This window comes from Dendrobates tinctorius, unplaced genomic scaffold, assembly GCF_039654945.1.
Source record: "Dendrobates tinctorius isolate UK_male_01 unplaced genomic scaffold, ASM3965494v1 ptg000046l, whole genome shotgun sequence".
Lineage (NCBI taxonomy): Eukaryota > Metazoa > Chordata > Amphibia > Anura > Dendrobatidae > Dendrobates > Dendrobates tinctorius.
Window position 1 is genome coordinate 35,270,504 of NW_027361714.1, and position 27,286 is coordinate 35,297,789.

Sequence of the window (27,286 nt, forward strand, 5' to 3'; positions counted from 1 at the left end):
ACACTGGCCCCCCTGTGGCTGGCACACTGGCCCCCCTGTGGCTGGCACACTGGCCCCCCTGTGGCTGGCACACTGGTGGCTGGCACACATCACCCTGTGTTAGATATCGCCTCCATGCTGCTGCTTTTAGTAAAATAAACTCTTTCCTTACCTTCTCAGCGCTGTCCCTCCTCGTGTCTCCCTCAGTGTGGTTGAGCTCCTCCTCCACTTCCTGGTTCTCAGAGCCGGTCATGTGATCAGCACAGCAGAGTGCTGATGACAGCAGCAGCAGAGACACCGGGAGATCAGCGCTGGAGGAGGTAAGGAAAGAGTTTTTTATTTTACTATGGGCAGCAGCATGGGTGCGATATCTAACACAGGGGATCATGTGCGATCAAAGGAGGGCGCAGGCAGCTATAATATGCACCGCTCCCCCAGCCAGTCACCGTGGTGCGGTTTCAGCACCATGGTGATGGACAGCGGCAGTGCATATTATATGAGCGGGAGCAGGAGATCAAAGGCTTCCTTCGGCAGCTTTTACCAGCTCACAGCACCGCTCCAAAGCTGCCCCCACCTCCCCTGGACCCTGCAGTACATATATATATACACACATATATATATATATATATATATATATATATATATATATATATATATATATATATATATATATATATATATATATATATATATATATATATATACACACACACACATACACACACACCCCCTCCCCCGTATATTCGGATTATAAGACGCACCCCCTACTTTCCCCCAAAATTTGGGGGAACAAAAGTGCGTCTTATAAAGCGAAAAATACGGTATATAAAAAAAAGCGCGCCATTTTCAGATACCCGCAGCATCACTATTTTTCATGATCTTGGGTTGGGGAGAGGGCTTATTTTTGGCATGCCGGGCTGATGTTTTTAATGATACTATTTTGGTGCAGATACGATCTTTTGATCGCCCATTATTGCATTTTAATGAAATGTCGCGGCGACCAAGAAAAAAAAAAAAAAATTTCTGGTATTGACTTTTTTGCTACGCCATTTAACAATCAGGTTAATCCATTTTTTTTTTTTTTTTATTAACACTTTTGGCATGCTTCAATAGTCTCCATGGGAGACTAGAAGCTGCCATAACCCGATCGCCTCTGCTACGTACAGGCGACAATCAGATCACCTATATGTAGCAAAATACCTCACTTGCTATGAGCACCGACCACCGGGCAGCACTCATAGCAATCTGGCACTGACCAACATAGAGGTCTCCAGGAGACTTCTGGGTGTCATGCCAACCCATCAGTGACTCGCAATCATGCGACACAGATCACCAATAGGCGGATATACGACACAATTGCTGGAAGCGGCATTTAACGCATTAATAGCCATGGGTGGATCGCAGCTATTCTAGGCACATATCAGCTGTTCAAAACAGCTGACATGTGCCAGAAAAGATGTGGCCTCACCGCCAGAGCCCACATCGGCGTAAATTTAAGCCAGATGTCAGAAAGGGGTTAAAAGACATGCATGTTTGGCAGGTCATTAGTGGCAGGGAAATAAGTGGCTACAAGATGAATCGGATGCCTCAGGAAGGGATGTATTAAAATTCAATTGTACCAACTATGGTTAGCTTTAATCTTACCGCAGATGGAGTTAATCCTTGCTGTGGGTCTAAAACTGTCAACAAAGTCTGACACCAAGTTCCCCAACAGCTGAAAGAAAGGTGAAAGAGGTTTAGAAATGTCATGACAACCATATTAAAAACAAAACATCACAGGTTCTCAGCATCACGTTTGGCCCATATACCCAGCATGTACTCACCTGAAGAGCCTATCCAACTGTTTAAGTCAGCCATTGACTCCCATTGTCAATGGAAGCAAACACATACTTTTTTAATAGAAATACCATATCTCTTGGACCTGCACTCCAAATTTTGGGGAGGAAAATAGGGAAAAAAAAAAAAAAAAAAAAAAAAAAAAAGGATTTTGTGGGGGGGCGGGGGGACGTCTTCTAGTCCAAATTTAAGGCATCTTACTTGGGGGCCAGCGACTGTGGAGCAGGGTCACAGGAGGCATAGTCCGTTCCTCAGGAAGCGGAAGTGAGGTGATGCTGAGGCCCGATGTCGGCGGTGAGCAGAGTGCTCTGGCAGCCATTTTCCTGAAGCTGTGGGCCACCGGACGCGGCACGTGCACAGGCTAGGATTTCGGCTGGGTCGAGATCTCAATCTGCGCACACGCAGCCTCCTGTGGCCATTTCCCTGAAGCTGTAAGCTTCAGGAAATTGGCCGCTGGAGGAAACACGTGCAAGGAGATCCCAATCTGCGCACGTCCTGCCTCCGGTGGCCCACAGCTTCAGGAACATGGCCAATGGTAAAACCAGAGATGTACTCCACTAACCGCCAACACCGGGCCGCAGCATCGCCACACTTCTGCTGATGCTGGCTCCCTGAGGAAGGGACCCTGCTCCACCAGTAATCTCCCAGAAAGTCTCCATTCTGACTCTAAGATGCACCCACCTCCTCCTTCCATTTTTCCTCCCAGATTTTTTTGGGGAAAGTGTGTCTTATTCTCCTAGAAATATGGTAATGGAAGCTTAAGTATTCTAGTGAGATCAACACAAGTGTTGTTGATGACAGTATTGATGAGGGGGCCTAGTCAAGTGAAAGGTGTCCGATTCATTAAGATGTACACGCCTCTTAAAGAATCAGGCATGTCTTAAAAATGCCATGTGCCTCGCCACAAATCTTACTTTAGTCAGAGACTGAAGCAAGATTTTTTTCATAAGGTACGACACAGTTTGCCACGAATTAGACAAGAATACGTCGTCACGCCACATCCCAGCTTCACTCATCTTGGCAGAGCTGGACAAAACTGTTGTGAAAACGTTCAATTATCAATATTTTTGCGCAAAATTGTGTTGGGTAAAAATTGTGGGACTTTTCAAAATGTTTCGCCAGAGTTCTGGTGAGAACACTGATGAATCAGGGCTAAAAGGTTCATCATTATGTGTGCCAAAAAAACAACCCACCACAAATATGAATAAGTCATAAAAAAAGCCAACTATTTTCATTTATGGTACTTGCGGCTGTCTTATGCCATGAAATAAAAAGATTATAATTTGGCTAAAGAACAGTAGGATATTGCTTCCAAATAAAAGAGTACACACACTATACTGACAAAGTGTTTCCTTCCCTAAAAAATCCTTACCCAATGTGGAAGTTTTCCTTCAGGATAAAGTTTACGCATTTCAGTTACTGAAAAGTAAGCCGGTAGAAGGCACGCGTTTCGGTCTAATATGTAGGCTACAACCTGTAACAGAAAGCATCATTTTGCTCAGGATTTAATAATTCATCACAGTGAATGGCTTAATTCTCCTATGCCCCTTCTAAAATAATATACGTACTGCTTCTTAACTATTAAGCTTACGTTTTGGCGCCTGAGACTTTATTGTATGAACACTGGACCATTATATTGTGAATAGCGTCCTTTGGATTTCAAACATCTTTATATTTAATTTTTTTTGTCATGTGGGACAAAGCACTGATCCTTATGGAATTTTAATTACTGCATATGCTTATACCCCATTTTCCACATAAGTATTTTATGCGCATGCTTTTTACATCGTGATTAATATACATACACACATACTTGCTGAAAAACTACATGGGAGGAAATATTGTTCTTCCTCACACAAAATCCATAGCATTCATAAGCATAAATCATCATCACTCTTAGGTGGAAGTATGTATAAGTTATGATCATGATGACCAGTGTCCGATTGAGACCAGGCTCAACAATTACCTGAAAGGTTTTTTTTTTTTGCCATGAAAAAAAATCATTAAGAGCAAAAATAAAAAAGAAATAAAAATCCACATTCATGAAGATTACCTCTCTTGCTGCTAGAAGCTGCTGTACAACAGCAGAGCTCACAGTATTCGGAATAGTATGTATTTTCTCCACTATTACTCTCAAGAGATCTCGAACTCCCTGACAACAAAAAAAAGTTAAATTTTCAGTAACACGCGCTCCATTTTACAAATCTGAATAGCAATTTTCAGGTGTAGTAATAATCATTTGGACCTTTCAAGTGAAATTAGCTCACAGTTGATGTTCCAGAGTGAAAATTGCAAATATTCCATTGTAGTGTCCAATATATTGCGACCAGTTTGTGCTTCTGGGAACAAGTACCTGTAAAGTGGGCTCTTGTTTGGCATTAGGATGCTTTCACACTGCGTTTTGGCATGTGTTCGTTGGTCCCGTCTGTGCTTACGCCCAAACCCCCCTGCAAAACGGGACTCAGCCATATACACTGACGGACGGACATGGTCTATAATGGTGCAGACAGAGTGAATGCTTATTCTGCCGTGCATCATTTTTTGGACGGGTACACCTACTGGAGACTGACTCCCAGACGTATGATATGTCCGAGTTTGTCCAGATTGACAAAAACGTGATTCCTATGAAACACATGAACGAACCATCCACTACAATGGGGCAGATGGAGTTTGGACTCTGGAATCCATTACGGCAGTTAATCATCTTCATAGGCATGCACACATCTGTGGTTGACACACACACACACACACACACACACACACACTTGGGCTGGGCAAGGCTAAAAAGAGGAGACTCTGTTCAAGGGATTAAAATGGAAATCCTGATGCATACAACACAGGATAAATGTCAACCGAGTCTTATCCTAATTTTTGGGAGGCAGAATGAACAGCAAAGGTTTTTTGTTTTCACTGATCACCATGTGGCATAAGTGATAAGACAGCTTTGCTATTCAGATCAGAACAATTTCAGCAATACCAGATTTATCAGTTTTATATTCTGCTACTCTTAACACTACACACGATAAAGAGGGATTTCTTGGAGCCTTCACTGGGGGACACAGGTTACTATGGGGTGTATGCTGCTGTCGCTAGGAGGCTGACACTATGCAAATAAGAAAACGTTAGCTCCTCCCCGGCAGTATACACCTACCGACAGGCCCAAATTACCTCAGTTGATGCAAAAGCAGTAGTAGGAGCAACTATAAGAACTCAACTTATGAACCAACCAAACAACGGCACATTGGCCAACACGGTACAACATTAAGGGAGGGTGCTGTGTCCCCCAATGAAGGCTCCAAGAAAGATTTTAAGTTAAGTACCAAAGATCCCTCTTTCTCGCTTCATTGGGGGACACAGATTATCATGGGACGTCCAAAAGCAGTCCCAAGGGTGGGAAAGAAAAACCGAAAGGCTTTCCAACATTTGTGATAGATGCGTGATCACGCTGGCTTCCTTGCCTTAATCATGGTCTGTATGACCGTGTGGGAAAAACCTGCGTCCCTCAGGACTGCAGCCTTAACGGCCATGCCATTAAATTCAGAGACCGAGAACTCGGGTGGAAGAGGGGTCCTTGTGATAGAAGGTCTGGGTGGTCTGCAAGCCTCCAGGGAACATCCGAGAGCATGTTCACTAGCTCCGCATACCAGGCCCTCCGTGGCCAATCTGGAGCTACTAACAGAACGGGGACCCTTTCTGCCTTTATCTTTTTCACAATTCTTGGAATCAGGGGGAAGAGGTGGGAACAGATCAGGCATGCAAAACTGGGACCACAAGTGCGTCGCAACCGACGGCCATCGGATCCCGAGACCTGGCTATGTATAGGTGAACCTTGTGGTTCGTTCGAGACGCCATGACGTCGACATCCGGAACGCCCCACCTCAGACAAATCTGGTGGAAGACGGCAGGGTTGAGAGACCACTCACCTGACATGAGCCCCCCACGGCTCAGGAAATCTGCTTCCCAGTTGTCCACCCCCTGGAATGTGGACAGCCGATATGACGGGAAAATGGCTTTCCGCCCAACACAGAATCTTTGTCACCTCCAGCATGATCTGCTTGCTGCAAGTTCCGCCTTGGTATGTTATGTACGCCACGGCAGTGACGTTGTCTGGCTGGATGCGTACTGGCTTGCCGTCGAGTAGGGACTGCCAGCGAATAAGGGCAAGAAGGTTTGCCCTGATCTCCAAGAGATTGATTGGGAGGAGAGTCTCCTGAGCATCCCAGCGGCCCTGCGCTGTGAGGTGGAGAAAAACCGCTCCCCAACCCAGAAGACTGGCATCAGTGGTGACCTGCCACCGAACAGGAAGGAAGGATCTCTCGCGTAGAACAGAGTTGGAAAGCATCCACCAGGTTAGAGATTGCCTCACCTTGGGAGGCAGAAGCACCGGTCTGTCTAAGGAAAATGTAATATTGTCCCAGGCAGACAAAAGGGCAAGCTGAAGAGGGAGGGAGTGAAACTGGGCATACGGCACTTCCATGGAGGCAATCATCTTCACCAGGATTCTCATGCAGAGCCAAAGGGGAAGAGGGACCGGGCGCTTTAGGGCTTTGATCCCCTGCCGGAGGGAGGAAAATTTCTCCTTCGGAAGGAAGACTCGAGCTTGGATGGTGTCGAATTCCATGCCCAGGAAAACGAGACGCCGAGTTGGGATCAGGATAGACCTTCCTTTGTTTATTATCCAGCCGAGACAGCGCAGCGTGTCCAGAGTGATCTGGAGACTGATTGCAGTCTCGGAGAGATGGACCCTTGACCAGGAGATCGTCGAGATAAGGGATTATAAGAATCCCCTTTGAACGAAGGATGGCCATGACCGCCGCCATGATCTTCATGAAGACCCTGGGGGCGGATGTCAGACTGAATGGGATAGCCGTGAACTGGTAATGACACTCCTGTATGGCAAACTGGAGGAACCTCTGATGCTGCTCACAAACAGGAACGCACAAATAACCGTTCTGAATGTCCACAGAGCAAAGATATTACCCCGGCTCCATGGAGGTGATCACTAAACGCAAAGACTCCATTCGAAAGTGGCGAACCCAAAGGTGGCGATTCAACCGTTTGAGGTCCAGGATCGGGCAAAGGGAACTGTCCTTTTTTGGGGACTACGAACAGGCTTGAGTAAAACCCGGAAAACTGTTTGTGCCAAGGAACGGGTATGATTACTCCTGAGCTTAGGGGGAAGAAGAGAGAGCCTGGGAAAGCCCTGGGGCACGAGAGGGCTGTTTAGGTGGACGAAAGAGGAAGAAACTGCCATCTTCTTGACCCAGGCGTCGACCGCCACCAACCAAATTTCCTTGAAAAGAAGAAGCCTGCCTCCCACCCTGGAAAGATTCCCAGGTGGGGGGGGTGACCTGTCATTCTGTGACTGCGAGAACCGGAGGCTTAGGCCTGTTTCACACTTCCGTTTTTGTGTCCGCCAAACGGATCCGTTTCCGTTTTTTTGACGGAAACTGATGCAAACGGATCCGTTTTTTTAAAAACGGATCCGTTTTTTTGACGGATCCGCGGTAACCGTAATGGAAGTCTATGGGACAAAAAAACGGATCCTGCAAAAAATGGCGGATCCGTTTTTTTACGGAAAACAACGGATTTTGACGGATTTGAAAAAACGGAAGTGTGAAACAGGCCTTAGAAGGGCGGCTCCTAGACCTCCAGCGAGGGGCAGGTTTGAAGAAAGGTTTCCTTCTTTCCCCTTGTGCGGAAGAACAGTCCTGCTGGGAGGATCCGCCTGACGAAGAGAAAAGGTCGAAAGGGCCGAAAAGGCTGGGGGGGGGGGCCTGTTGAAGGGGGCGTCTTGGCTTGGATTGGGGCAGAGAAGATCTTTTGCCTCCGGTGGCATCCGAAATGATCTGGTCTAGCTTGGCCCCAAAGAGCCTGGAGCCCTGGATCCGTAGGCCAGCGAGAGATTTTTTGGAAGCTGGATCTGCGTTCCACGCCTTCAACCAAAGGATGCGGCGAATAGCAATAATGTTGCCGTTTGCTCTTGCTGAGCAAGCAGCAGCATCCAGGGAGGCATTCAATAGGTATTTACCCGCATGGGCAATTTGGTCAGCCAAATCTGCTAGCTCTTCTGTGGGAGCTGCCGCCACAATGACTCGGCGAAGTATCTTGGCCCAGGCAGATATTGCTTTCGCCACCCATGAGGAGGCAAAGTTTGGGGAGAAAGAAGCGCCTGACGCCTCAAAGGCTGATTTGGCTAGAGCCTTAATCTGTCTGCCCGTAGCGTCCTTGAGAGACGCCGCATCGGGAATGGACAGGACTGTGAGATGCTAAGCGTGAAACCATCGGGTCCACCTTAGGAGATTCAGACCATTTGCTGACAAGGTCTGAACTAAAGGGCTAAAGGATGTCTAGTCATTTTCTTCCCGGGAATCATTTGCCAGGATGTTTCCAGTGACTAGAGGAAGTCACCTCAAGCTCGTGATTGGGAAAAAGTTTGGAAGGACGTTTTACCCGTTTGAATGAAACGGATTGGTCCTGAGCAGTAGCTTTTTCCTCTTTTATTTTGAGGGTTTGAACGATAGCCGAAATAAGGCTACCTACCATGTCCTGCGTTCCAGAGGTCTGATCTGCATTGGAGTCAGACTCTGACAGAGAGGCTACATCTGACCCAACATCCGCCTCCGGAGGAGGGGGAACGGGCAGAGAGGGGGCACCCTTGGTGCTGTCACATCTGAAGAGAAGCTAGACTGAGTCCACTTCCTAGACCATTCTCCTGATCTGTCCCTGTGAAGGTCTTGGTCAGGTGCGTGCGAATCACCGTGTGAGGTGTTCGGAGCACTGGTGGCGGCAGAGAGATGAGGCATACGTTCCAGGACCTGTCCCAGGGACTGATATTTTGGTGAGGTCTGAAACCGACTGAGACATGGCAACAGTCAGACCGGAGACCGACTGGGACATGGCAACAGCCCACTCCGGAGGGGGAGGAGTGCTCTCATCCCGGGCGTTAGAGGTCTCCTGAGGGGCAGACATGGTGGAAGGACTGCAGGACGGACAGAAAGGAGACAGCTGGCCTGAAGCCCACTTTCTCTTACAGCGGGCACAAGCGTAGTGAACTACTGCAGGAATATAGCCAGAGGCCCCTGCAGGGTTGGGCACAGAATTAAAAAAATAAATAAAAAACAAATCTGAGAAAAGTAAGTAAATGTGTATGCACAATGTAAGTGCATATTAACACATGACCATTAACCAGAGAAAACAAAACAAAACACACAAATATCCTGAACTAAAAAGTAAAAAATATACTGCAAATAATGCATAAAGATAATAATAATAATAATAATAATAATAATAATAATAATAATAATAATAATAATATTTAGTAAACATAATTTTGATCAAAATAATGTACAAGCCATCCCGCCACGTCACGGCAACCCTTGTGGGACAGTCCCTACTCTAGTATTTAAAACCTTTTCACTTGCCAAGTGGCGTGAATGTATTTGTGTTTTTTGTTTTGTTTTCTAGGGTTGGGCACAGGTAGAGCCTATGTGAAGACTGCAGCAGGACGCTACTGCTGGAGGGAGCTAACAAGTGGCCAGGGGTGGGAAATGCAGAGCCTACCAGACACCCAGCAACGCCGGTAGCTGTGTCCCCGGCTGGATCTCTGATGCAGGAAGCAGGTAGCTGTGTCCCCCGAGTCAGAGAAGATGCTGCAGGAGCTCAAGATGGACGCTGTGCACCCTGAGCTACGAGACACGCTGAACGGTGGGCGAGGGTATCGTCTGAGGGAAGTTAGAGACCCCCTGTAATTGGCCAGTCAGGCCGGGCGCGCCAAAAAAGAAGTGGGCGTGCCCGGCTGAAGAAACAGAAAGCAGCATCCCGATAGGCTGGCACGCCTGTGGGGGCATGACCAGTCTGCTATGAGCCCAATGCCAGAGTCGGGACCGACGAGCAGGCAGGCGGGCGCGTGCCCGGCGCTGAAAAAAAATGAAAGTAAGGCGCCGATTGGCTGTTGCCGCCGAGGGGCGTGCCTGGGATTGAAGATGAGAGAATTGCTGCGCTAAGCTGTCTGGCAGGGGAGAGGATCCCGCTGATAGGGAGAATGCCAGAGGGGGTGGACAGAGTGCGCTGTAAGGATAAAGGGCGCAAAATTTGAATCTGGGTCTCGAGTAGAAGGAGAAACAGGAGCTGCAGGGGCTTACCGGTGAGTGATGCGGGGGGAGGGGGAGGGGGGGGGGGTCATACTACCTTGCTTCTTGAATCCGGCTCCTCTTCATAGCTGAGGATCACATCAGGAGCCCTCGAGATGGAAAGGGTCCTGGGAGTGAAGCTCCTCCTTCCCGCACCGTCTCCAGACTGTTCAGAAGACAGCGTCAACCCCTTAGGAACAAGGGGGAAGGCCACCACCGGTGACCACCATCTTTCTCTCAGCCCTCTCCGAGGAGAGGGGTGAGGAGGGGAATAGGCAAGGACTGGCCACCGAGAGTCACCCTGAAATACCCCAAAGGGGGGGGGGGGGGGGGACAGGGGACAAAATCCTGCCAGAGGGTCTGAGAGTGGGCGATACCACACTGCTCTCTCGGTCACTTAAATGTGGGAAAACAGGGTGAGAAATCTGCACCCTGTTACCCGGCGAGCTGTATCTGAAAAACAAAAAGGTGAAATGATTAATAAACACACAAAACATGTAAAGAAAAAGACACTGCAGATCTGGTGTTAGATCCAGGTCCGCCTCCTACAGACACTAAGTAATAACTGAGGTAATTTGGTCCTGTCGGTAGGTGTATACTGCCGGGGAGGAGCTAACTATCTTATTTGCATAGTGTCAGCAGCATACACCCCATGGTAACCTTTGTCCCCCAATGAAGCGAGAAAAAAAACAACATTTCTATATCACTACCTACATTTTTATTGGTACTATGTTGGGGTAGAGAAAACATTTTTTGATCGCTTTTATTCAGATATTTCAGATGCAGAATGGACCGAAAAAAAAAAACAAAAAAAAAAACAGTACATCAGGAATGGAAAGGTTTCTCTTCAGTATTCATTCATAAGGAAGTGATAAGTCACTTTATTCCTCAGGTCACTACAATTACAGTAATTTTACCTTTGTTTATTTTACTTTGCTAGTAATTGCACAATTTTTTTTTTTTTTTTTTTTTTACAAAATTTAATAAGGTTTTGCATAATCACACCCTTCTAACTATCTATATTCCACAGAGCCGTGTGAGGTTTTTTTTTTTTTTTTTTTTTAAACACAGGACGAGAACAGTTTAACTTATACTTTTTATTCAATTTCGTGTGTTACAGGGATGAAAAAAACAAACAAAAAAAAAAAAAAAAAAAAAACACAACTACATTTTTGCCTTGTTTTTGATTTTTCAACTTAATAATGTGACAATTTTATAGCTTAGCTAAATCTGGAAGCACCAATACCAATTAAGTCTTTACTAAAATAACTTGGGTCTAGAGTTGCCAACATTACTCAGCCGTGACTTGCCACATGTCAATCATGTGGTGGTGGGCTTTTCTGTCTGTTAACTATTAGATAGCACCAATTATATCCGATGAAGGTGCCAGGTGCATAATAAAGCAGACAAGTATGGGGTGCGCTCAGCTTCTGAGTCCCCTCCACAAGTGAACACTTTGCAATAATGTACGGTACATATTGTGTGTTAATGAGTTGTGACGTGTACATATCCTTTTTTTTGCAGTGTTTCTCCATGAAAAACGCATCCCTTTACTGTCCCAGCAGGATTAATGAGATTTTTGAAATTTCATGCACATATTGCTTATTTTTTCTCTTGCAGACTTGAAACACGTCAACTCGGTTAGCATTTTTTATGCATCATTTTTTCCCATTCATTAAAATGGGTAAAATAAAAAAAAATAAAAAAAAAAAGAAATTTTATGAAGCTTTTTTTTTTTAATGCCAACACATTTGTAGATTTTTCTGTTGCCAATACTGAACTTGTGCACATTCCCTTTGCATGTTGGCACACATATGTGGTTTTTAAAAGCGCTGCCGCTTTCTTGTTGTGCAGCTATATGAGGACCCCTTTTTTGGACAAGCTTTATTGGAACTATTCCGAGGAGCATATTAGCGACTCATTTCAACTTATGTGAAGTAGGCAGCAAGACTAAAAGATATTTTCTTAGTATTTTACTGGGCTTTTTTCTTTTTAATAGGGGGAAAAAATACCGTAATACAATATATTATGCCTTACACTTTAGGCCATGCTTTAATGACTGAAGGCAGCTCTGGCAACCCATCTGCACATGGCAGTACCATGTTGGTCCCCTGGTCACTACAGACTTCAAAGTCTGGCATCAGAGTGCTCTCTGACCTCGACTGTTAGGCCGGGGTCACACTAGAGAGAAATACGGATGAGAGAGGCGTAAAAACCACGCATTGCACACGGACCAATGATTCTTCATGGGGCAGCTCCCCATCAGCCGTATATTTCTCGGCCGTATTTTATGGGCCGAGACAATTGCAGCATGCTGCGATTGTCAGAGTGTTCCAGCCGAAATACACCAATGCAAGTCTATGAGTGCGCAAAACATGGATTTTTGTGATAAACTCACCGTAAAATCCTTTTCTCCGAGAAGCTCATTGGGGTACACACAGTTACTGTAGGTGCATGCTACTGCCGCCTGGAGGCTGACACTAAGTGAATGAAAAAAAAAAAAAAAAAAAGTTGGCTCCTCCTCCGCAGTATACACCTCGCCACGGTTGCAGGCGAAACCAGTTCGGTGAAAAAGCAGTAGGAGATCACAAAAAGACAATATCAACCTTAAAAGGGGTTGTCCGGGCTTTTCACAATCTCAGTACATATCTGGGCTACAGAATTATGACAATAAGTAATTTACTTTGTCACTAGTTTGCACGGTTTTCTAGATATTCTGGACAGAACGTCCAAGGGGGGGGTGTGTTATGGCATTGAAATGAGAACTAGTCGTAGCCTCCTACTCTACTCCAAACATGCTCTCTATAGCAACAACCCCACCCTCCACAGCTACAGGCCCTCCCCCAGACACATGCTGAACAGTTATCTATGGAAAGTGAAAGTAGTGAGGGAAAAGCCCGGACAACCCCTTTAATGCAGGTGACATGTCTAGAAAAAAAAAAAAATAAAAAAAACCTAGTATTATAAATGCATATTAAGAAACAAAGTAAACAAAGAGCCAAACCGGCTAACAGGGTGGGTGCTGTGTCCCCCAATGAGCGTCTCAGAGAAAAGGATTTTACGGTGAGTATCACAAAAATCCATGTTTCTCCTTCACCTCATTGGGGGACACAGGTACTGTAGGACGTCCTAAAGCAGTCCCTGGGTGGGGAGACGACTCACCGATCCAAGTTACATGCACCTCCTGTCTTAGAGGTGCTCCACCGCCACTTGGAGAATCCTACCCAGACTCGCATCTGCCGAAGCCTGGGTATGGATATTGTAGTGCTTCACGAATGTGTGCAGGCTGGACCAGGTTGCAGCCTTGCAAACCTGTTCCACCGATGGCTGGTGCCGAAGAGTCCAAGAGGCGCCCACCTCCCGAGTAGAGTGCGCTCTGATCCCTGCTGGAACTGGTGTGCCTCTGATGCGGTAAGACTCTTGAATAGTCAAACGAATCCACCTGGCTATGGTCAGTTTTGAGGCAGCGAATCTCTTCCTGCACCCCTCGGGGAGCACAAACAGCGTCTGTCTGACGGAAGGGTGCCGTCCGTGACACGTACGTCCTGAGAGCTCTCACCAGGTCCAACGTATGAAGAGCCTTTCCACACAGTGTACCGGTGCTGGACAAAAAGAGGGCAAGACAATATCCTCATTGATGTGGAATGAGGAAACGACCTTTGGCAAAAAATAGGAGGGGCTGGTCTGAGAACCACCTTATCCTTGTGGAAGGTAAGAAACAGGGCTCGGCAGGATAGAGCTTCCAGCTCTGAGACCCGCCTGATCGAAGTTATCGCAACAAGAAACACTACCTTCCAGGAAAGGTAGGATAAGGAGACCTCCTGTAACGGTTCAAATTGAGCTTCCTGCAGAACACTTAGGACCAGGTTAAGGTCCCAGGCGTCCAGGAGCGCCCTATAGGGAGTTACCAAATGGGAGACTCCCTAAATGGAAGTCTTTACCTGCAGATTGGTGGCAATCCTGCACTGGAGCAGGACGGATAAGGCCGATATTTGTCTCCTGAGGGAACTTGGGGCCAAGCCTGAGTCTAGGCCAGACTGGAGAAAAGCCAAGATATTGGGAATAGAAAATCTCAGTGGACAACAACCATGGTCCCAACACCATGTGAAGAAAACCTTCCGGGTGTGGTGATAAATACATGCTGAGGCAGGCTTCCAGGCGCTAACCATCTTAGCCACTGTAACGGCGGCGGTCGTGGCCGCTGCCATCCCCCCAGCACCGGGTCCCCCCGCGGTTGCTACTTACCCGGCCCGTCGCGTGCCGCCACCTCCTCCCCTCTTCAGCTCATGCGCACCTCGCCTCCCTGGTCTCCCGATGGCTGCTGGCCCGCACATGCGCACTAGGTCGCGGGCGCGCGGCCGTTGGGTTGTTTAACCCTGCGGTGGTCGGCGACCGATTAGCGGTCAGCCAATCGCCCGCCAGCAGGGGATATATCAGGAGTCTCCCATAAGGGGAGGAAGCCTGATTGTGTGCCTACCTGCTCTAATTTGGCCGCCTATACCTTGACTATAGGTCTTCCTTGTCTCATGCACTTCCCAGTCTCAGTCTTGCCGTCCTTGCCACTGTTGTTGTCCTGTCTGTCCGGGTGCCACTGCCTACGTTCCTCGGTACCCTGTCTCTGTTCAGTTCCCTGTCCTGTACTCCTGCCACTGTGTCTGTCGTCCGTGCTTTCTCCTCTCTCCTCCTGCACGGAGTCCTGTCCCTTTGTAAACCTCTGAAGCCTGTAGTCATTCCAGTCCCTCGAGCCGCCCCTCTAGGTTCCAGCTGTTGCGGTGTCTGACCCCCGTGGACCTGCCCCTAACGGTCCCTGTATAGGGGTCGGCTTCACCTGGTGCGCTCGTCCCAGGGGCCTCAGTTGCGCGACCCAGAGGGTCCACTCTCGGACGCAGTCCATACCCCTGAAGCGTCACAGTATAATCAGGCCATGGACACCGCTGGAGCCGCGGCCGCTACGCAAAAAGAATTACTTTTTTTACGGGAACACCAGATCCGCATTATGTCCTTTATGAAGTCCATGGACACCCGGCTTTCCGCCCTTCAAACTGCCGACCCAGGGCATGCTCCCATATTAGCAGGTCTCCAGCAGTAGCTAGCGCAGCAGCGCAACGCCCAGTCCCACATCTCAAACTACATGGCGTCCGTCGATGACCGCCTACTGTCCTTACAGTCCTCGGCGGCTGCCTCGGTCCAACCCCGGGATCCAGCATCTCACCCCCCACCTAGCCTGGGAAAACCCCCCAGGTATAGCGGGGATCCCAAGCTATGCCGGGGCTTCCTGAACCAGTGCAGACTGCACTTTGAGCTGTTACCCCAGCAATACCCCTCTGACCGTGCCAAGGTGGCGTTTATCGTGTCCCACCATGAGGGAGAGGCTTTGGCCTGGGTGAATCCTTTGTGGGAGAGGGATGATCCTGTGGTCTCTAGTATCCAAAGTTTTCTTGACACGTTCCGCAAGGTGTTTGACGAGCCTGGGTGGTTGGCTTCTACTACTGAGGCTCTGTTTAACCTACGTCAGGGTTCGCTCACCGTGGGACAGTATGCCATCCGCTTCCGGACACTGTCTTCGGAACTCGGGTGGAATAATGAGGCCCTGGTGGTAGCCTTCTGGAGGGGCCTTTCTGGCAAAATAAAGGAAGAGCTTGTTGGTCGGGATACCCCCACCACTCTAGAGGACCTCATATAGCTGGCTACCCGTATTGATCTCCGGTTCCTAGAACGTTCTTGCGAAGCAGCCAGGGAGAAGAGACCCTTTAGGCTCTATCAAGCCCCTATTCCACGTTCCTCAGCACCCTCTACCAGTTCCGCCCCTGAGCCCATGCAGGTTGACCGTCTAAGATTGTCAGAGCAACGGCGCAGGGAGAGGATGACGGAGGGCCTTTGTCTGTATTGCGGCAGAGCCAATCATTTTCTGCGGACCTGTCCTGTGAGACCGGGAAACGCCTCCACCTAGGCCAGGTAAGAGAGGCCTCCCTAGGTGACCCTAATTCCTCTCTGCCCCTTACCATTTCTGCTTTGATTATGCTAGGTCGGGAGCGTAGATCTGTGGAGGCGTATGTGGACTCGGGGGCGGCTGGTCATTTCATTCGGCTAGAGGTGGTGGACAAGTTCCAGATTCCGGTGGTTACCTTGGAAAACCCACGTGCGGTTTCCTCTGTGGATGGCAGACCACTTCCGGAACTAATCACCATGGTTACTGCCGAAGTGGAATTCAGAGTGGGAGCTCTTCATCAGGAGAAGATAGCTTTCTATGTCCTCCCCAACTTGTCTCACGCCGTTCTCCTTGGCTTACCCTGGCTAAGGTTGCATGAACCGGTTCTGGACTGGCGCTATGGGGAGATTCTGGGCTGGGGCCATACTTGCCAGGCGAGCTGTCTGTTGTCATTGGTCCGCCCTCACCCGCCTCAGGAGCCAGTCGACCTTTCAGGACTCCCGGCTCCGTATCATGCGTATGCCTACGTCTTCAGTAAGAAGGAAAGAAAACAAAAAGCAAAACACACAAATATCCTGAACTAAAAAGTAAAAAATATACTGCAAATAATGCATAAAGGTAATAAGGGTATTTAGTAAACATAATTTTGATCAAAATAATGTACAAGCCATCCCGCCACGTCACGGCAACCCTTGTATATTATTACCTTTATGCATTATTTGCAGTATATTTTTTACTTTTTAGTTCAGGATATTTGTGTTTTTTGCTTTTTGTTTTCTCTGGTTAATGGTCATGTGTTAACATGCACTTACATTGTGCATACACATTAACTTACTTTTCTCAGTTCAGATTTGTTTTTTATTCAGTAAGAAGGAAGCAGATTCCTTGCCACACCACCGGTTTTTTGACTGTCCCATCGAGTTGATTCCAGGAGCCACCCCCCTTAGGGGGAGAACGTACCCCCTGTCTCCAGCAGAAACCTCGGCCATGACAGTACATTCAGGAAAATTTGGCCAAGGGTTTCATCCAAAAATCTTCTCCTGCTGGCGCGGGCTTTTTCTTTGTCAGGAAGAAAGACGGATCCCTCAGGCCATGCATTGATTATCGAGGGCTGAACAATATCACTGTTAAAAATCGGTATCCTCTTCCGCTGATCAGAGCTCTTCGACCGGCTGAGGGGGGCCCGGCTCTTCACCAAACTGGATCTGCGAGGAGCCTATAATTTGATCCGAATCCGCGCTGGGGGATGAGTGGAAAACGGCTTTCAATACTCGCGATGGCGATTAATATTTGGTCATGCCGTTTGGACTCTGCAATGCCCCGGCAGTCTTCCAGGAATTTGTCAACGAGGTTTTTCGGGATTTACTGTACTCCTGTGTTGTGGTGTACCTAGATGATATTCTCATCTTCTCACCCGATCTATCCTCGCATCGAAGTAGTGTTCGCCTGGTCTTGCAACGTCTTCGGGAGAATCATCTCTATGCGAAATTGGAGAAATGCTTGTTTGAGCAAACCTCGTTGCCTTTCCTGGGCTACATTATCACCGATTCCGGTCTGGAGATGGATCCCGAGAAGCTCTCTGCCGTCCTCAAATGGCCTCGTCCTGTCGGTGTGAAAGCCATTCAGCGCTTCCTGGGATTCGCAAATTATTACAGTTTATTCCCCACTTTTCCTCCGTGACCAAGCCCATCACGGCCCTGACCCGTAAAGGAACTAAATTGAACTCCTGGCCTCCTGAGGCAGAAGACGCCTTCCTTGCTTTGAAACGCTCCTTTGCGTCTGCACCAGTCTTGCATCGCCCTGTAGCCAGCAGGCCCTTCATCCTAGAGGTGGATGCCTCCTCCACCGGGGCTGGGGCTGTACTTTCCCAGCGGGCATCATCCGGACATCTGGTTCCCTGTGGGTTTTTTTCCAAATCCTTTTCCTCTGCCGAGTGTAACTACTCAATCGGAGATCGGGAATTGCTCGCTATAAAGATGGCGCTGGAGGAATGGCGATATCTGCTCGAAGGGGCGGTTGATCCCTTTATTATTTTCACTGACCATAAAAACTTAGCCTATCTTCAGTCGACTCAAAGACTCAACGCCAGGCAAGCTAGATGGTCGCTGTACTTTTACCGCTTCGATTTCCAGCTCCATTTTCGACCCGGGAATAGGAACACCAAGGCGGATGCCCTCTCTAGGTCTCAGCAATCACCAGAATTGGAGGAGGATCCATCATATGTCATTGAGCCTACGAAAATCATCACCGTGGCTCCCGTGAGCCTCTCTACCCTTCCGCCCGGCAGAACCTTCGTTCCACAGAGCAGAAGACTGGAGGTGCTACATTGGGGGCACTCGTCTAAGATTGGAGGACACGTCGGGATCAAAAAAAACCGCTTGCTTCTCTCCCGCTACTATTGGTGGCCCTCTCTTCGACAGGACATGAAAGATTTTGTAGCATCCTGTACTACTTGTGCGCAGAACAAGGTGCCTAGGAATCTGCCTGCTGGTCTTCACCCGCTACCTGTTCCAGAGGCACCTTGGCGGTAAATTGCCATGGATTTCGTGACAGATCTGCCTTCCTCTGCTGGGTGTACTACTATCCTTGTGGTAGTAGATCGCTTCTCCAAGATGGCCCATTTCATCCCATTACCCGGCTTGCCTTCGGCTCCTAAGTTGGCCGAGATCTTCGTCCATCAGATCTTCAAGCTGCATGGACTCCCTCAACGGATCGTATCCGATCGAGGTGTGCAGTTTACCTCTCGTTTCTGGAGGGCCCTCTGTCGGCTCATGGGTACATCTTTGGATTTCTCCTCCGCCTACCACCCTCAGACCAACGGGCAAGTGGAACAAGTCAATCAAGTTCTGACGTCCTTCCTGCGTCACTTTTCCAACGCCCACCAGGAAAACTGGGTCTCACTTCTTCCCTGGGCAGAATTTGCTCACAATAATCATCCTAATGAGTCCACCTCCAAGTCACCGTTTTTTGTGGTTACAGGTCAGAACCCTGGCGTCCCGCTGCCCATTTCCACGTCTTCGGGGGTTCCTGCGGCAGATGCTCCCGCCGCTGACTTTTCGCAAGTCTGGAAAGAGACCAGGGAGGCTCTCGTGAACTCCAGTGCCCGGATGAAGAAACATGCAGACAAAAGACGGAGAGACCTTCCACCTTATCATCCAGGTGACAAAGTCTGGCTTTCAACCAAACACATCCGTCTGAAAGTCCCCTCGTACAAGTTGAGCCCTCGGTACATCGGGCCGTTTGAAGTACTTGGACACATTAACGATGCTGCATACAAATTGAGATTCAGCTTCACTCCGGGTTCCTAACGCCTTCCATATCTCGCTCCTTAAACCGGTCATTCTCAATCAGTTCCGTCCTGCTCCTATTTCTTCTCCTCAGCCAATGGGCGACGATAACGTCGTTGAAATTAAAGACATTCTGGCCATGAAAAAAAAAGTCAAGGGAAGAACCTTCTTCCTTATCGATTGGAAGGGATTTGGTCCCGAGGAGAGGTCCTGGGAACCTCGGGAGAATGTAAATGCCCCACAAATTTTGAAAAAGTTTTTAGCCAAGCTCAGAAGGGCTCCTCCTCCTCGCCCGCACATGCGCACGCAGCCGTCAGGTTGTTTAACCCTGCGGTGGGCGGCGACCGATTAGCGGTCAGCCAATCGCCCGCCAGCAGGGGATATATCAGGCGTCTCCAATAAGGGGAGGACGCCTGATTGTGTGCCTACCTGCTCTAATTTGGCCGCCTATAGCTTGTCTATAGGTCTTCCTTGTCTCATGCACTTCCTAGTCTCAGTCTTGCTGTCCCTGCCACTGTTGTCGTCCTGTTTCCCTGCCCGTCCTCTGTCCTGTCTGTCCGGGTGCCACTGCCTACGTTCCCCGGTACCCTGTCTCTTTTCCGTCCTCCAGTGTCTGCTCAGTTCCCTGTCCTGTACTCCTGCCACTGTCTGTCGTCCGTGCTTTCTCCTCTCTCCTCCTGCACGGAGTCCTGTCCCTTTGTAAACCTCTGAAGCCTGTAGTCATTCCAGTCCCTCGAGCAGCCCCTCTAGGTTCCAGCTGTCGCGGTGTCTGACCCCCGTGGACCTGCCCTAACAGTCCCTGTATAGGGGTCGGCTTCACCTGGTGCGCTCGTCCCGGGGGGCCTCAGTTCCGCGACCCAGAGGGTCCACTCTCGGACGCAGTCCATACCCCTGAAGCGTCACAGCCACCACCTTGCGGCCAAACCCAGCCTGGGTTAGAATCCAAGATTCAACGGCCAAGCAGTCAAACACAGGGACCCCGAGTTCGGGTGGTAGATCGGGCCCGGGGAAAGTAGGTCTGGACGCTCTGGCAGGTGCCAAGGAACGTCGGCGAGTAGCTGTACCAGGTCTGCGTACCATGCTAGACGAGGCCAATCTGGGGCTGAAAAATTACTGGAACCCCTTCTGCCTTGATCTTCTTGATGACTCTTGGCAGTAGTGGCAGCGGTGGAAATAGGTATGGGAGGCGAAACTGGTTCCATGGCAGAACTAGCGCATCCATGGCAATTGCCTGCAGGTCCCAGGACCGAGCGACAAACGCAGACACTTTGGCGTTCACTCTGGAGGACATCAGGTCCACATTCGGCGTCCGCCATAGTTGGCAAATGTGACGGAAAATCTCAGGGTGTAGTGATCATTCCCCGGATGAGAGACCCTGCCGGCTGAGGAAGTCTGCCGCCCAATTCTCTACGCCCGGGATGTGGACTGCCGATATCGCCGAGTGGTTTCGCTCGGCCCAATGAAGAACATGCCCTACCTCGTGCATGGCTGCCCTGCTGCGAGTGCCCCCCTGATGGATTTATGTAAGCCACAGCCGTGGCGTTGTCTGACTGAAGCCGAACGAGCCGGCCTGCTAGAAGGTGACGAAACTGACGCAGAGCTAGCAGGATTGCCCGTATTTCCAACAAGTTGATCAGGTGGCGTGCCTCCTGCAGCGACCAACGTCCCTGGGTCGTGTGAAGGCGAAAAACCGCTCTCCAGCCGAGGAGGCTGGCGTCAGTTGTGACCACCAGTCAATGGTCTGGGGGAAAGGGCTTGCCCTGAAGAAGCAAGGTACTGGTTGTCCACCACCAGAGTGCCTGTCTGACCCACGCGGACAACGGGTACCGATGATCGAGGGAGAATGGGCTTTTGTCCCAGGCTGACAAGAGGGCGTGCTGCAGGGTACAAAGATGGAGCTGGGCAAATGGAATTGCCTCCATTGCCGCCACCATTTTTCCTAGGATCCTCAAGCAGAACCGAATCTTATGAGGGACTGGTTGACGAAGTTCCCGGACTCCCTGTCGGAGAGCTAGCGCCTTGTCCCGAGAGAGAATTAACCAGCCCTCGGGAAGTGTCGAAGATCATTCCTAAGAAGGAAATCCTCTGGGCTGGAACAGGGGATGACTTTCAGATTGACCAACCATTCTAAGCGGAAAAAGTATCTAGCGTGATGCTGACACTCTCCTCGCATGCCCGAAATGAAGGGCCCTTTGCCCAAGAGGTAGTCTAAATAAGGAAAGACGACTATGCCCCGGGAGTAAAGGGTGGCCATGATGACCACCATGACCTTTGTGAGTACCCTGGGAGCGGTGAAGTGCTGCGAACTGGAAATTCAGGCCGCTGATGGTGAAGCGTAGAAACCTTTGGTGCGGGGGAAAAAAAATGGGGATGTGTAAGTAGGCGTCTGGGATGTCAATAAAGGCCAAGAATTTTCCCCACCCCATGGCAGATATGACTGAACGGAGAGACTCCATCCGGAAATGCCGGATCCTGATAAAGCTCCTGAACAAGTTTAGGTCCAGAATGGGCCTGATGGCCCCATCTTTTTTGGGCGCGGTGAACAGGTTGGAGTAGAACCCCTGAAATTTGTTCTCCGGTACGGGAACAATGACTCCGTTGCGCTGGAGTAATTTGATGGCCTTGAGTAAAGCCCTTGCCCGGGCAAATCACTTTGGGAGGACGGGAAAAAAAAAAAAAGTCTTGGGGGGTATCTGATGAACTCTATCTTGTACCCCGAGGACACCAGTTCTCTTACCCACGTGTCGTGAGTGACAGAGAGCCAGGCATGGCAAGACCAAAGCAGGCGGCCACCTACCCTGCTGATGTCGCATTGAAATTGCCTCGAGTCACTTGGCTGAAGATCTCTGGGACCTAGGTCCCCTCGATCTGGGCTGGCGGGTACGCATTCTCCCCAATGGGTTGGTTCTACATGAAACCTGCCGATCCCTGTCATGGCTGGGACGACCTGAAGCGGCGGAATTAGTTGCTGCAGCCCACCCGGGGTTGCGAAAGGACCGAAACCGTGTCTGAGGCTGGTGACGAAAGGGCCGTTTGACCCTCTGCTGAGGGAGAAAACTGCTCTTTCCGCCCGTAGAGTCAGAGATGAGCTGATCTAATTTCTCTCCGAATAGACAACTGCTCTGATAAGGCCAGGAAGTCAGGGATTTCTTGGAGGTTGAGTCTGCCTGCCATGTCCTCAACCATAAAGCCCTCCTAATGGAGATTGCATTTGCCGCAGCGAGTGCCGCACAGTTGGCCACATGCAAAGATGCATTAATTAAGTAGTCTCCGGCCAAAGTGATTTTACTTGCAATCTGATACCTCTGCTGGTAGGTCCATACCTTGCAAGGCCCTGTTCAATGATTCTGACCAAGCCATCATGGCCTTTGCTACCCAAGTTGTCGCAAATGAGGGGGAGAGTGCTGAACCTGATGCCTCAATTACTGAGCGGGCCAAGCTCTTTATGAGACGCTCAGTGGGATCCTGGATAGAGGATCCACTAGGTATGGATAACAGCGTTTTAGAGGAGAAGCGTGACACGGGTGGATCTACTGTTGGGGACTCTGCCCATTTCTTACGGAGATCAGGGGCGAACAGGTATCTCGCCTCGAGCGCCTTTTGACCTGAGAAATGCCTGTCTGGCTGCTCCCTGTGTTGTTGCACTATGTCCTCAAACTCAGGGTGAGAGCTAAAAACTCTATGCGGCCGCTTTACTCGCTTAAATGACACCTCGTGACCTGAGGCCAAGGTGGAATCATCCTCAATCCCAAGAGTCTGGTTGACTGCCTCATTGAGACTGTCGACTGTTTCTCGGTACTCTGGAGTACCTGAATCAAGCGGTTCATCCCAGTCGTAATCTGAGCCTTGCCCGTTAACCACTGGTGAAGGCGAGCGAGAGGCAGAGCTTAAAGGACGCCGAAGCACCAGATGGCCCAGGAGATGCTGTGTGGGTTCGTTTCCCTCGCATCTGCCTAGAGTGAGCGGCCCCTGCAGGCCGGAGGCTCCAGGTGGAGGACCCCTCTAAGACAGGCGAGCCGCTATCCCTGCCCCTATCTGGGGCTCGAAGGGACACAAGCTAGAGCCCATTCCAGGGGACTAGGTATAGTGGGCTCAGTCGCAGGGGAGCACATTCGGAATCACAAGCTTCACAAATCCGTTTAGTTTGCGCATGTGGGAAGGCGAACTGACAGGAGGTGCACGCAACGTAAAGGAACTGTGCGCCTTAGCTTTTCTGGACATGGTGACCCCGCTAAGTGATATGCCGAGGGCAAAAAAACTGCTTATCCTCTGGTAAGAAACAGAGGGCGGCCTTCCTCCTCCAGGGGTAGCACTTACCCCAGTCCTGCGGACCAGCTGCTCCTTTTTCAGAAGAGCGCGCTTTGGTGTGTGGGCGGGCCTTCCAAAGAAGAGACGACCGCTAGGACGTCATGGGGGTGGAGCTTCTATCCACGGTCTAGCTCCAGCAAAAGCTGGGGACTAAATTTTTGGCGTCCGCACGAGGCCCCGGGGGGCGGGTCCGCCGGAAGTGGCGGCGTCGGGGGGGGGGGGGGGGGGTTGGGGGCAGGACTTCCGCCCGCGGCTTAGCTCAGGCAGAAGCAGGGGAACTGAATTTTCGCAGTGCTCCCGGACCCGGGGCGGGACCGCAGGAAGCAGGGGCCTGGGCAGGAGAAAAAAATGCGCCGCCTGTCGCACTGTGTGGCGCACCCACTGGAAGCCCGAGGGTGTGGTCCGAAAACAAAGTGCTGACCTGGGGGTCTACAGGAGGCCTCCCAGCCCACCTCACCCCTAGACGTCCAGTCGATCCTCAGGTTGGGGGGGGGGGGGGGGGGCTGCAAAAACATACTAAGGAAGGTGCAGGCACCCTAACTCCATCTTCCCTTTAGGGGATGAGGAGAGGGACCGTCCGCCGCCGCCTTCCATCACCGCTGTCTGGCATTGGTGATGCAGTGGGGGCTGCACGGACTATTCATAGGCCTCTGTACAGCCTAGGGTTTCACTACCTTAGGGTGGTCAGGGCTCAGTCCAGCATCATGTCCCACGTCGCGGGCGAGGATACGTGGATGCGACACTCGCACGTGCTCGCCCGTTGTTGATTTGGGGAGATCGGATCCTTTCAATAGGGTCCGTCACCCCTGTCTCATCTTCATAGCAAAAAGGAAAAAAAAAAAAAAATTACAAGAGTCTGGAAAAAGACCAGACGTGTGCCTCCAAGGACACCAAGCAAGAACTGGTTTCGCCTGCAACCGAGGCGAAGGTGTATACTGCGGAGGAGGAGCTAACCTTTTTTTTTTCCATTCACTTAGTGTCAGCCTCCAGGCGGCAGTAGCAAAGATACCACAGTACCTGTGTCCCCCAATGAGGTGAAGGAGAAAAATATGGATTACACACAGACCAGACGTGTGACTTGCCAGAAATATGCACCCGGTATCCTTTAACAAAAGCCAGCAATTCAGTGTGCGATACAGTAAAATCACACTGACATGTTCAATAAAGAAACAAAAGAATAGATATATACACACACAAAATCACCTTAGGTCAGCCAGTGATGACACTGAGGCTGCGTGGAGTCCCCTGGCTGACCTGAGGTGAACTAGTGACCGTGGGAAAAAGAAATGCAGAAACTTTCCCACGCTCATTAGTTCATCTCCGGGCAGCCAGGGAGGCTGCTCAGAGATGAAATAATTCATTCTGGCAGTGGTTTACATGGGGCTGGTCGCATTAGCACTGGTCTCTGTGCAAACCACTTAACCCATTCTGATGGATTGCAGTGGGGGACGTGACTGAGCAGCAGAGAGGTAAGGATATGGTTGCTTTTTTGTTTTGTTTTTGTTACAGGTCGATTGTTTATTTTTGGATTAACAGAGCAATAAATCTTGTCAAAAACTAGGTGTCTTTATTTGATTAAAATACATTTTTAATTAATGTCTGTGTTTAACTGTTTAATAGTCTAGGGTTAATAATGGATAAGTGTCTAGTTGACACCTCTCCATTATTAATCAGCTGAATGTCACCTTCCAGTTGCAAGGTGACATTAATCCAATAATATTAACCCATTAGCCACCACTACAGGAGAATGGGAAAAGAGGATAAGTGCCAGAAAAGGCGCATCTTATAGATGCGCCTTTTCTGGGGTGTCTGGGGGCAGATTTTTGTAGCCGGGGGAAGGGAGGGGGCAAAAACAATGGTCTCTCTCAAGGGAATTAAAATCGGCCCTCACTCACCTGCTTTACCTCTCTGGTTGCGATTTTGCCGCGGGAGCCCATGCAATTTTTCAACAAATTAACCCCTTAAATTTAACACCTAGACGTCCCAAATTTCACAAAAATCATAAATTTAATGATTTCATCAAAAAAATATTTTAATGAAATAAAGACATTCAAGTTTGACACATTTTTATTACTCTGCTATTCCAAAATTAAACCATGATCTGAAAAAAAAAAAAAAAAAAAAAAAAAAAAATGTAGAATTAGACTTGGGCCTGTTTCACACATCCGTTTTGTGTCCATCAGTCAAAATCCGCCGGTTTGCAAAAAAACGGATCCGCCATTTTTTTTGGGCGGATCCTTTTTTTCCCCACTGAGTTGCATTACCGGTGGATCTTGACAGATGGCCATCCGTTGGATCCTTTTTTTTTTGCGGATCCGCCAAAATTTTGACGTCCGCCGACATGCCCGAACGGACCATGCAACGTTTTTTCGGCCGGCAGGATCCGCATTTCTCACGTCTGAAAGACTTCACTCAGCCGCAAATTTAACCCTAAACTGTTCTGGCGGCTGAAGAAAAAAAAAAAAAAAAGGTGTGAAACAGCCTTACTGGTAATTCGGTTTCTAGAAACCTTCCACGACAGCATAGGAGGTGGTCACCACGCCCTAATGGGGGACAGGAAGCACAAGAGGTTAAAAAGGTCCCTCCCACCTCCCTCTCACCAGTGACATAACTGACCACCGTAGCATCGGTTACCTTAAGATTCTCAGAATTTTCCAAGAATACAGGGAGGGAAATAGTGCTGTCGTGGAAGGTTTCTAGAAACCAAATTACCGGTAAGTCTAATTCTATTTTCTCTAGCAACCTTCCATGACAGCATAGGAGGCATAACAACCTATACTGCACTAGGGGGGGGGAACAACAGCCTGAAGAACTTTTCGGCCAAAGACTAAAATCCCTGTTGGACACAAGGTCCAATATAGTGTTTTGTGAAGGTATGTAACAAAGACCAAGTTGCTGCCCTACAGATCTGCTCTGAGGATGCGCCTGCCCTCTCAGCCCATAATGTAGAGGTAGATCGTGTTGAATGCGCCTTGATCCCTGTAGGGGGTGTGGTGCTCTGCGCTAGATATGCTTCAGAGATGGCTTTTTTGATCCAATTGGCAATGGTGTTCTTTGCCACCTTCTTTCCTTTGTTTGGACCCGACACATGGATAAACAGGTTATGGTTGATTCTGTAGGTTTTAGTATAATCTAAGCAGTGAAGAACTATGCGCCTTACATCCAGCGTATGAAACACCTCCTCTTTAGGGTTCGCTGGGTTTTGACAAAACGAGGGAAGAAGGGCTCAAATGGTGATTGAGTGAGCCCGTTAAGCACCAGATTCAAGTCCCATGGTGGAATGACGACTTGTTTTTTTGGATGTAGCCTAGTGGCTGATGTCATGAATCTTCTTATCCACCTGTGGCTGGCCAAGTCGCAGTCAAACAGAGCTTAAGGCCGATACCTGTACCTTCAGTGTGCTAGGCTTTAGGCCTAACTCAAGCCCCTCCTGTAAGAAATCCAGGATACGGGAGATGTTAGAGTTTTCTGGGTCAGGCAAATTCGGCAGACACCATGAGGAAATTTTTTTCCATATTTTGTTGTATATGGCATTGGTGCCCGGTTTTCTAGATTTCTGAAGGGTTTCTACTACTGCCTCTGATAGATCCTTGGCCCTCAGGATCTGGGTCTCAGTAACCAGGCTGCTAACTTCATTTCCCGAAGGTTTGGATGATGTAGGGGGCACTGCAGGAGGAGGTCGTCCTCCAGGGGAAGGAGGAGCGGCCCGTCTACCTGGAGTTCTGTAATTAGAGAATACCAGCTCCTCTTCGGCCATAGCGGAGCTACCAGGATGGTTTGGGTTCGATCTTCTCGGATCTTCCTCAGGGTTGCGG

The 27,286-nt window shown here is 49.3% G+C and overlaps 1 protein-coding gene across 1 annotated transcript in view; it reads right to left on the reverse strand.

Moving 5' to 3' along the window:
- Nucleotides 1-27,286, reverse strand: part of MED23 (mediator complex subunit 23) — a 189,012-nt gene that overhangs the window by 127,064 nt on the left and 34,662 nt on the right. Inside the window, exons 6-8 of the mRNA XM_073575818.1 lie at nucleotides 3,869-3,967; nucleotides 3,188-3,289; nucleotides 1,624-1,693 (exon numbers count right to left, since the gene is read on the reverse strand). Of these exons, the coding sequence (XP_073431919.1) occupies nucleotides 1,624-1,693; nucleotides 3,188-3,289; nucleotides 3,869-3,967 (271 nt within the window). The remainder of the gene's footprint in view (nucleotides 1-1,623; nucleotides 1,694-3,187; nucleotides 3,290-3,868; nucleotides 3,968-27,286) is intronic.